The sequence below is a fragment of the Trachurus trachurus genome (assembly GCF_905171665.1).
Source record: "Trachurus trachurus genome assembly, chromosome: 19".
Classification (NCBI taxonomy): domain Eukaryota; kingdom Metazoa; phylum Chordata; class Actinopteri; order Carangiformes; family Carangidae; genus Trachurus; species Trachurus trachurus.
Window position 1 is genome coordinate 7,294,444 of NC_139913.1, and position 12,221 is coordinate 7,306,664.

General features: G+C 40.9%; 1 protein-coding gene across 3 annotated transcripts in view; it reads right to left on the minus strand.

Annotated features, from left to right (window-relative positions):
- The window catches only part of LOC311002262 (calcium-activated potassium channel subunit alpha-1a-like), an 83,114-nt gene extending 72,247 nt beyond the window's left edge, over positions 1-10,867 (minus strand). For all 3 annotated transcript variants that reach the window (XM_083993565.1, XM_083993568.1, XM_083993567.1), the window contains exon 1: positions 10,609-10,867. In XM_083993565.1, coding sequence (XP_083849691.1) covers positions 10,609-10,839 — 231 coding nt within the window. In that variant the 5' untranslated portion in view covers positions 10,840-10,867. The remainder of the gene's footprint in view (positions 1-10,608) is intronic.
- Positions 10,868-12,221: the final 1,354 nt, after the last annotated feature.

A 12,221-nucleotide genomic window follows, 5' to 3' on the forward strand; every position in this document is an offset into this window, starting at 1 on the left:
TATGATGCGCTTTCCACATCAATTTCTTCATTCAATGTTGGTTTAGAAAAAAAGAAGAAAAGAAATATTGATTAGATCAGCGTACTGTACTGTACGGCCTACAGGAACCAAAACTTTGTGGGTAGAAACTACTACTGTATCTAGGTTTTTGTGATTGCCAGATCACAGAATATGATCGAGCACTTGCCAATCGCCGCTTCCAAGAACATAAAGGTCTAAATATAGCGGCCACTGGCCAGGCTCAAGGCTTTCAAAATAAACCTACGCACATGCATGCACACATGCATACAGTAAACATACAGAGTAAGAGCTGCAAAGAGACTGCAGGACTGTATCCATGGCAGCCACTGAGCTCCTGGTGTTTCTGCTCCACTGAGTGAGTGGGCTGCCTGCATGTCTGTCTGTCTGTCTGTCTGTCTTCATCTCCACATGTCTGTCTCTCCACCTGTCTGTCTGTCTGTTTGCCTGTCTGGTGGGACCGGCATGATTCAGAGAGCAGGAAATTGAGACTGGATGCAGAGGTTAGCCATGCTCCCTGATGAAACACCCCACAGCCTCCAGGCTAACACGACTTGGACTCTTTACCCCGTGACATCCTCTTCCTCTGCCTTAATGGTGTCACACATCACTTTCCCTGTGGCTTTTCTTCAACATCTCTGCTCATCACGTGGAATTAATTGATATAGTTTACATAGTTAGAGGGGGAAGAAATATGTGCACACTGTATATATGGTTTCCATTAAGATAAGTGCCATGTATAGCCTATACACTATTACAATGGTCCATTTTGTTCTGGCGCTTAAGCCCGAGATCCCAGCATGCCACATTCTCCAGATGCAGGATGGGCTATTGTGTGTCAAAGCGATAGGGCAGCCAGCATCCAAGACCTCCCGGTATGCAACTATGCAACATGTGTTGTGTTTCCACTCCATCATAAATCTTTGTAAAGCTGGAGGGGGGTGCAGCACTATTGAAATAGGTGAATGGATGGATGAATGAATAATGAATATGGGCTACACAGCTATGATTAAATGACAAGAGCATCTGTTTGCCAGCAGTCTGATGCAGGAAGAATGGGGCTGGGAAAATAACTTTATAAACTGAACAGTGTCTATACAGTGTCTATACAGAACAGTAGAGTATATGGGGAGAGATTTCTTTAAAAAAAAAAAAAAAAAAAAAAAAGGAAAGTGTAAATATTTTTCTAAAGCAGCTGAGAACTTGCTTTAGCAGCAAATGTTGCTCAAAGAGGCATAAATAGTCTGTTTATAACGTACTATTCTCAGACACCGTCCACTAGTAGGTATTTAAGGCATCAAGTCTGCGAGTGTGCGGTTGAATCAAAATAAACTACACTGCCCATGTTCACTGAGAAGAAACAGTGCAGTACAGACTTTTATATTTTTCTTGTTGTCAACAAATCACAGAAAATGATCAAAAATAGCAATTAAGTGATCTTCAATATAGCCTGCCAGTCATCAATTTGGTTTTAAGGAGAATTAAAACCCCAAAAACTGTACTTGAAAGTGATTGTAATGAAATAATAAAGATGAAGTAGCAGAGAAAGAGAAAATTCAACCGTCTAGCTAAAGTGAACATTTATTGTATTGGAAGATAAATTTTTGCAATGTCCAGACAGAATGAGAATGTAATTCGATATAAATCTTGTTGAGCTTGACATGTTCTTCATTTTAAATAAACTGCTTTGCATTTAACTTCTAATGACTGTGAGTGTCAGATTAATATAGGAAAGTAAAAAGTACAGAAATGTGCGAAATAAAGTAGAGAAAAAGTCTCAGAAAATGCAAATAGTCTGATTCTACAGTACATTGCTTGAGTGTTAATTACTTACATATTTTATACCTTTTTATAAGAAAAATGGCTTTTAACCCACACATACACAGATTTCAACCATTATTATTACTAAATAGCTGGCTGCACAAAGAAATTCAATCATGCTCAGAGTCATTAGTCAGAGCCAAGCAGACCACCGGCAGACCGTGGTACACTTCCTCCAGCCTGTCCAGAGCCCTACAGCACTAACCTGATAAGACTATAATAACATGTCTAGCTCACTTAGTAGCCAACGCAGCCAACAAAATACAGGAATGGAAAATTCAGTGAAACTGCAACGTACAAATGAGAGGCCACATGTAGGACCCCGTTTCAGACAGACACTATAGTTTTCCATTATTTAGTTGTAGACTGCACTGAGTGAAGTTTTATTTCAAGTCCAGTGTGTTGTTGTGTTTTACTGTAATAAAACGGGTAAACATATTCCTTAAGCTGGAGTCATTGTACCACGTGAACCAAAACCTCTGAGTCTTTCCAAGGTTACATCATTTATTTTGAAAAGGAAAAAAGAAAATTCTTATCAGAGTGGCCTTGAAACGGAGCCTCTGGGGGAATTTAAGTCAAATCTCACTTTTGAATCCCTTTAAGGGGATCAGGGTGAGTGGATCAGACTTTGGGTTAGAGACTGAAAGGGAAAAGAACATGCTGTTTGCCTTGTCACTCAGCCGCCTGTTGAGTAGGGTGTTAAACTGATAAGGGACATAAATTTATATGGCTCTAGTTTCATGATGGCAAACTGGCACTAACCGACAATAACTCGGCATCTTTCCCATGATCTGAGGAGCTGCAAACACAAACTAGTTCATACTACAACAGTATGTGTCAATAGGTGGTTCAAACAGTCTGATACACCCTACACAATATCATGACACCATGAGCTCGAACAACCATCACAGTGGCAACAATAGAGCATATTAAATGTATTAAAACTATTGCCAAGTTGGATCAAATCCCACAATGCAATACTGATAATGATTCAATTTTAAAGTTGCTTTAGGAATAATATATTGATGTCAAAAACTGTATAATCCAAATATATCAGGCTGTAAAAATCAGTACTTGTCTTATTTCACTGTAACTCTCAAACCTAAGATAAATACCATTAACATTACACATGCTAATCATCAACATGGTAGCATTGTCATTATAGTCATGTTGCATGCTGGTGCTAGCATTTGGCTCAAAGTACCACTGTACAGACTCTACACTAAATGTTTTAGCTCTTGCCGACAGTACTTTCATTTTTTTTGTGCAGTCCTGTTGAATAATATAAACACATCTGTTGATGCCCTCATGAAATAGATTGGCTTTGACCAAAAACAAATTGAAAGTTTAGGCTTGTTATTATATTTATGGGACATGAAATTTGAATTGGTTAAATGAGCCACTTAACGAAATGAAGTTCTAAAAATGGCTCAGTGGACACATTTTGTTATGGAGTGACTATTTCTACTTGGATTTCTGTCAGTAAATGGGGTTACATTTTTTTTTTTTAGGATGTGTGGTGAGTCCTTAAGAAACATTTGTCTTTGTTCAATATGGTTTTACATGTGAGCCAAAGTAAGTGACCCTATGTTTTTAACTCTTTAGATCAGAAAAAAAAAAACATTCTTGATATTTGATTATAGCAGAAGTAAGCGATCCGGTCGTTTTGGCTAACTTCCTGTCAGCCGATGGAGTTAGCAGTCCCCGCCCTCGTCCCTACGTCACCACATTCACGCGCATCCCTTGGCTGCACACACAGAGAGGACCGCCCCTTTATGCCGTTCTCTCTCCTCATTGGATAAAGGTTGTAGGATACAAGGAAAGTTTTCTCCTCGGTTTACAGCAGAGCAGAGTGACTGACAGACCCGTGTTTCAGACCAAACACTCTATAGAAGTGATTGCTGTCGGAAGATACAACTATTTAAGACTTATATCAACATTCCTGCTTTAAGTAAAGGAAAATGAAAAACGCTGCTCATTTGTATTACGGGACGTGTAGGATCAGGGACAGGGACTAGAGCTTTGATTTTGAAATGTATTTGTAAAAGGGACATCCAATAATGCTATTTTTTTAATATATTTTTTTGGGGGGGGCTTTTTGCCTTTAATTGATAGGATAGTTGAGAGCGACAGGAAATTGGGAGGCTGAGAGAGGGGGAATGACATGCAGCAAAGGGCCACCATACTCGGGATTCGAACCAGTGTCCGGTTGCAGTGGGGACTGTGACTTATGCATATGGGGCGCCTGCTCAACCCACTGAGCTATACGGCACCCCATGATGCTAATTCTTTGTCTAATTATGTCTTATGGAATTTAATGTCCTTTGAAGACTGTACTGTGTGATCTGAACCTATTCTCTATGGCACTAGTTACTTTACAGACTGTTTAAATAGATAGATCAAATAGTCCAGCTAATCGTGTTTCTGCCATGCTCTGGGGTGACCTATAGAGCCTACATTTGTATAATACTGTTGAACTTTGTATGAAGTTCTGAGGCCTGAGCGATTGTGAACAAAGTACAAACGATGGACATTACGCAGGATTCTTTGTTTTCTGTCCAAACCATTTTGAATGTGACATGATCTCTGTCCTTTGGACCAGCACAGCTCAGTGAAACACTCGACCTTGATGTCGTCGTGACACAGGATGTGTTTAGGGAAGCCACGGCCATGAAGCACTCTTAATTGGCGTCATGCTGTTATCCCTCAGCCCTTTAATGACCACATCTGAAATGATCAGATTTTAATGCCAGTATAGACAGAGTTCAAAGATTCATGGTTTGCCATTCATGCTTGTGTCCAATTATTTTCTAAAAGGTTCCCAAAGATGATTTCATCTTAAGGTCACAAGCAGGAAGACACCTTGAAGACGGAAGGTGTTTTTCTAACATTTAAAACTCTGATTGAGTCATTATGTTACCGGTGATCATTATGTTACTGTTGTTGTAAAGTTTACTTTTGTAAAAGTTGTATCTTTAGTCTTAGTTGGCTACCGACACATCAAGAGGGTTAAACAATCTTCCATTGGACTTTGTTTTAATGAAATGAAAATAGACAGGATACATTTTTAATGGGAGCAGAAACCAGAAAAGTACATGTGGTCATTAAGCCACTAAGGCAGCACATCTCCTCTTTGTCACTTTGATCAATAGTCTAAGCCTCCAAATTTAGGTTTCACTATCTCGCCTAAATCTAGTCCCCCTGACACCTCGGGTCATTGATCAACACTGTAAGTCCATTCTCATGATCTGCCATGATCATTTGTCAAAGGCAGGGTGCATTAAACTAGAATAGAACATGTGGCTCCTGACACAATTTCTTCAAAAGTGAATAAATAATTTAAAAATATATTAATATAATCACATTAATAATGAAACCAGACATTCTCAGAGGAGGAAAAAAAAAAACTTCCTGAAATATCTCGAGCCTCCGAACTGATCTATCGCCCCTCAGCTGTGTGAGAAAAGACTCGATCTGTATCACATATGTCATTTGGCCTCTCGTCTTTCTAAATCGATGAATGAACACAATAATTTGGTTAGTGGGTACATGAACGCACAAACGTCAGAGGGGAGTAAACTGAACCGGCGGTCAGCGGTCTAAATTCAGCTTGGGTGTGAGGACATGAAAGTTATGCGGAGTCGGGGGCTAAAATTGGATGCTAGTAGTGAATGAATGACTCACCTGTTGACAAACACTATTACAAACCATTTCAAATAAGAAGGAAAGTTTATACAGCGCCGATGCACTGAATTATGGCGGGGAAACCTAATGCAATTGGAAGATGTTCTTACAACCAGTGGTGCACTGCACATTTGTCAAAAATAAAGAAATACACACTTTCTGCCACCTTTGTCTTACAACAGCATCAAGTGCATCTTTTGTCTCTGTGACTGTGAAAAGCAGCAGGCTCTGGCACTGTTGAGATGTTTAACATTTGTGTTAATCTGAGACCTGTTGGATCCCAGATGGTGCAATGACAGCCAAGCTGCAACATGCTGCTTGTATTATACAACATGAGCAGCTAATACTTGCCTAACTAATTACACGACCAATTAAAACCAACAATACATGAATATATATATATATGCTTTCTTAACGATGAAGAGTGACAAACTAACCAGAAACTACAGTGAAAGGATAAAGGGCCTAAAGAAATAATGCTGCCTTCAAGTGCTTCTTCTTCCAAGTTAATACTTCAGTTGAATGTGTGATTTGTTCAAGTAGCTACTGCTTGTTGCAGATAAGAAAGATTGACACAAACCAAAATCAGGCTCTTGTATTTCATAAGGCTATCAAATCCTGCAGCAGAGGAAGTTTGTTTCTGAACCTGTGAACAAAAATAGCTTCTTTTCAGAATTATGGCTGCTGGTGTAATTGATGTTGTGCTGCATTAATATTCACTACGCTTGACCTGCTGCCACTCGGTGTGTGTCTGTCCCTGTGCATGTCTGTGAGAGGGAGGCAACACCAAAGTGCCACTCAGCTATTCTGACTTTTCTGGCTTGTACATCATAGGCATTCATCTCATAATTACAATATTTCAGACAGCACTTAAAAGCACCATGAGACTGACTCTCCAACTGAATCCTGACCCCACCCCACCTCCAACCCACCAATTCCCACCCACCCTGTGCACCTGACACATCTAGAGCTCTGAGTCACAGCTGCCACAAGATGCGCTGCATGGAAAAAAAAAAAAAAAAAAAGTTCTAAAATAACTAAAAAATCATCTGAAACTTACTAAACCGGAAACAATTTCTCTTAATCCCCCGGCCCCATACATGTATTTGCCATCTATAGGCAGTATATAAACATTTAATACATGGTTTATAACAAAGTACCTATAAATTCCACCATGAAGAGTTCTTAAAGACCTGATATGCTTATAACTGTATAATTGAAATAAAGAACATTTATCGACTTAATTGACCATTGCACTACATTGTGTTATCTATGTTTACACATATTACAACACAATAGGACTTCAGAAATGAAGTTGCAACAGTAAATGTTCATCTTTGGTAAAGGACCAGCAGAGCAATCCACCTCGACATACATGTTAACATACTTGCTACAAAGTACGAGTGTATCAATGCAAATCACAAATAAAAAAAAGAATAGAAACATTAGGCTAACAAACAGCCATGTTTGCAGCTCTGTGATTAAAGCTGACATCAGCATGCTAACCTGCTCATAATGCTAATGTGAATATGCTGACGTTTAGCAAGTAAAATGTCCACCAACTTCTCAGTTTAGCGTGCTAAACTTAGCTAAATAAACAGCTGAGATCGATGGGAACGTCATGGTTCGAAATCAAAGCCTCAAAGAGTTAAGTGTTGACTGTTGTTCTGGAGCATTTTTACAAATTAGTTTGAAATCCTCTTCACACTGCAACCAATTAATTAAATGCTTTTTCACACTCAGAAAAAAAAAAAAGTCTGACACCGGTTAGGACGGACAACCCTGTAAAAACAGCATCCAATCATTGGGAATGCAACGTTAAAGTCAATTGGATTGTGATGTGTCAATCAAACTGTCTGGTAGGTGGCAATGTAGCTCTGAGCTGGATGCTAGGTGGTTTATTATGATGTCAGGTGTTTTCTTTCATGTGAATGAGCCATGAGAAAAAGCTGGAGGAATTCGCGACTTCACGTTCATCATGTGAACCCAAAACTGAACAAGCGTCGCGTGTTCCTGCGCTCTGGAGGCGTGGCTTCGGAGAGAAGTCTGAGAAAAGGGGCTTAGACTTTTGACTTTTGACTAGAACTGTTTTTCCAGGATCTCCAACCCTACCTTTAAGTTTTATCACGATCGGTCCGATAGTTCATCAAACATTAACTCTGAATCAGAACTGTGAACCTCATGCTGGTGCTAGAGAAGAAAAAAATCAGTAATCAGGAAATTTATTACAATTCACTCTGTGGGGATGGTGAGTGTTAGTACTAAAGTGCATGATTCAGCTGGCTGATCTAGTTGGTCACAGGTAACATATTGGCTGATGACACGCCCACTTCTGGACGTCAAGCCCACAGCTGATGACGTGGTGTGTCACAGATGAAACAAAGAATCAAAGACACACTCTCAATGAAACTTGCTACGTGTCTTAAAACATGACTGAGAGGCTGCCACAGCTCGTCATCCTCCCTCTGTGAATACAGTGCCATTTACGATGAACACAATTTCTTTCTTCCTCTCAGACAGATAATAGCCGCCATTCATCAGAACCTCACAACCGTCGAGTTTCATCGATTACCATCAGACTGTAAAGGCAGAGATGGAGGCTCAGTCTCGGAGACATGAAGAGCTGTCAGAACAAGAACAGGGCAGCGAACGCCCCGCAGAGGGGAAAAACAAACTGGAAATCAGAAAAGAAGGAAGCAGATTTTCATCACCCATCTACAAACAATGCATGAAAGCTCCTTGTTTGGGCTGCTAATGACATGCACAGACTGGGGTGGGGATGGTGGGGGGTCGGGAGGTGTTCCTCCAACACAACCTGCCACATCTCACAGCCTAGACAACTGCATAACAGAGAAGGATTTACTCTTATAATGAAATCCTTTGCTTGCTAGTTGCTTAGCAACAAAAATACTGATTCATATGGCACATACCGTATGCGCCTGACACTGCATTTCTGACACTTTTGGAGAAAGGTTGATTCTTGGATATGAGAGAGGGAGAGACTGAGAGAGGTGTGAGAAGAAGACGGGGCAGGAGTTCGGAAATGAATGCCAGGAGAGCAGAAAGGCAGATGAGGGGAAAATTGGAAGTGAAAGGATGACCCATCCGTGGCCGACTCCCACAGAGAAGCACAACAGGTTGGAGCTCAGCAGCTTCACTTGGCAAAATCTGGGCATAAAAACACAAAATCTGACTGCTCTCTTGCATTCACACATGAGCCGTGTGCGCCTGTGGACTGATCTTATTTTCACAGATGTGTTTCTTCCTGTTTCATTGGGTCTATAAATAAAACGTAGATGCCACAGCTGAAACGCTTCCCATTTTCTTCTATCATTGCAACTTGAATATCTCTGGGTTTTTAATTGTAGCTCTGACAAAACAAGCAAATTAAACACATCTCCCACAGGCTGTGGGATCTTACAACAAGCGGTTTTCTGGGTTTTTAGACATTTAACAACTCAATCTTTTGAAATCTATCGTTTGATTGAGTTAATGAAAGTAATCGTTAGTCTCAGCCCTGATTGTAACAAGCTACGACGACCAAAGCATAGAAATGATACAGATGTCTCCCTTCAAAAGGTCAGCACCAGCCTGCACGCAGCCTTTGCCATTTCTCCTCTTCCACCCTGCCTGTCCGAGAGATGAATGCGCATATATTAAGTAAAAAAAGATAAACTGCTCCGTCTCTGGCAGCCTTATCAGCATGTCCATCTTTGCCCTTCAGTACACCAGGAAGGAAACACACTCATGTCTTTAGTTTAGAAAACTCAATACAACAGAAAAAAAAAACACAAGATTTTTTTTCTCCCACTCTTAAATGCAGGACTGCAGCCGGCCTCAGGGCAGATGGTGTCGTAACAATTGTGAAACAGAAAATCTAGTGGCAGTCTGCCTTTAAATGTTATGAAAATTATTTCTAGGGATTACATTGTGGCATGAGTGTTAACCTCCACACAGACACTCAGATGCACACCACTGGTGAGAGAATTGGATATCCCAACTATGTCTGACTCGTGTAGCAACAGCTGACTGGCTCTGTGTGTCCTGAAAAACTATTCCCAACTTTTGGAAATGAGTCAAAAATAAATAAATAAATAAAGTGCTACACACCTCATTGGAAGGTTTCAAGCATCAAATATGAGCTCAGATTATGTTATGATGGGAACAAAAATGATTATTTTGTACATTTGACATTTGTATGCATTTCTGCTTCTATGTCTTAAGGTATTAAAAGAAAAACTGATACTCATAACTGAAAAACACATCTACTGTAAATGTCCACAGGGAAAACTGACTGCGCTTTTCCAGAGTTACATGGACATTGCTTCTGGAAAGACAAGCTACCATTGATTTTTTTTAATATATTGTTTCCTACAGCACTAATGGATCACCACCAGTCACTGACCCTTCAGTTTGGTGTAAATAAAACTATAACTACAGACCCAGTAGCGAGAGAGATTTGTTTTTCTTTTTAATATCTGGGTGAATCAACTCTTTGAATATCCTGACCAGTAGTAAATATCAAAGTTAGTCAAATACTGAAAGTATGACATACCTTAAGCAATCATACCTACACACATGAAGATAAATACTACTTTTACATCCATTTTAATTGTTTCTGTTTATGTAATACCAAATTGTATGCTGTAAAGTTCAACCAACAGATGTTAGATTATGAAAGATAGAGATGTATGATCATTTTAACCAGCTTGTATGTTGGGACACTTTCAGATAAACTTCCAGGAACAACATGGAGAAGACCCTCCAACTCAAAAACACACCTGCTGCCAAAGTACACTGTCCTTCACCTTTGTCTAGACTAGGAGTGGACTGTGGTATAATGGCATTTCATTGTTGCTGTATGTGAGATTAAGCCAAGAGTTCATTATTCGGAGTCATGCACCGTGCTCTCTGTCGGTGGGGCCTTAACACAGATTTCATTACGAGCTCATCTCATAAATCAAACTGGCTGGACACGTTGTTGTCACGCACTGGCTGTGATACAAAAAGCCGGTGATAAATAAGTCATTGCATTGGAGCAGCGGCGGTTTGTGACATGACCTGACCACACAAGCCTTGCCTTACCTTCTTTTTGGCGTTACAGTGGCAGCACACGGTCCACAGGTATTTGAGAGTTCTCCACAGGAGGATTATGAAGAGACCCCCAAAGAAAGTGACCATGGAGGAGGCGAGGAAAGCCCACCACATCCGCTGGCCGTTGTCACACAGCACATCTGGCGTGAACGGGATGATCACGTTCATCTTGGACATGTGGATGGAGGGGTCCGGGTTGAATCTCTCCCTGTTCTTCGGCATTATCGACTTGGTTGTCACCTAGCCAAGCCCCCCTCCCACCTCCTCCCAAAAGACAAAAAAGAAGAAGAAAGAAAGAAATCAACTCAGCTGAGATTCAGGCGCTTTGGGGAGCTCCGGCCAGCGCCCCCTGATGCCCCAGCGGCTCAGCCATGTTGAGTCAAGTGCCTTCCGCCCCTCCGCCTTCTCATCTGGCTTCACCAAGCAAAGACGTGAAAAGTTGAGTGGAGAGCAGACTCTCACGCACGATATTATAAACTTCCTTTGAAATGGAGATGTCAGTCGTGCGCCTCACGATGCGCGTTCATGGCTGCAAACGCGCGTCATCCGTTTCATCTGTGCGTAAAAAAAAAAAAAAAAAAAAAAACTCCCCCAAAAAAGAGAAAAATCACATTTTCTCCGAAACTCCGTGAATTGTCACGGTGTCACCGACTGTCCCGATGGATAAAAGTGATGTTATTCTAACGGCGGAGCGGCGTTTTGTTTTGTTCTGCTCCACCTTGTTTCACAGCGCAGCTTCCAGCAGGTCCCGCTACTTGAGCTCCGCGCCGCGCACTGTTGAATGCGCTCCGCTCCTCACGTTAAAGGTCGCATTTTATCGATCAGCGAGGAGACTGTCGTGTGAAAAAACCAACAATTAACAAAGAGAAGCAACAAACCGAACAAAACACCGCGGGTTCTCCGGCTGATGAGCGGGCTCAGTGCTGCTCGCTCCTCGGGCTCCGGCGGCCGCCTGTCACATCCATTTGTTGGAAGATGGCATCGCAGATTTACAGGTAGCAGGGGCGGAGCCATCAATAGCAGACGTCGATGCGTATCTGGATGTTTGGTTATTTATAGTGACCGCTTCATCAATTTTTGATGATTGTAACTTTGTGGTGATGGTTCCGGCCATCCACCCTGAACCTCATACATCTGTGCAGGCACTTTCGATTTTTTTTTTCTTTTCTTTTACACAGCATTAGACATCCGAGATCTGATATTTAAAACCAGTTTACAAACAGCGACCTGTAACAGTGAGGCAACTACTTTTTTTCTTCTCATAATGTCACAACATCTTGTGTTTGCCATTACGTGTAAAATATATAAAAGGAACCGATTTTATTCTCAAAAGGAGGTGGTAGCGAGAAAATAAACTTAACCTTTACATAATGTCAAGGATTTATAGAAACCAAAGCTCTTGAGGATGAACTTCAAACTTGATGACAGCAGCATCACCAACAAATTTCAGTTCTCAGATATAAAAAAAAAAAAAAAAACCTCAGAGCTCATTATTCAGCATAAATAATATGAAGTAATATCCACATATAAGATGGTTAAGGAGTCATTGCAGGTGTGTTTTTTCTAGAACAGGCAGCTGTGACAATGTGGTATGAAAATTGGGG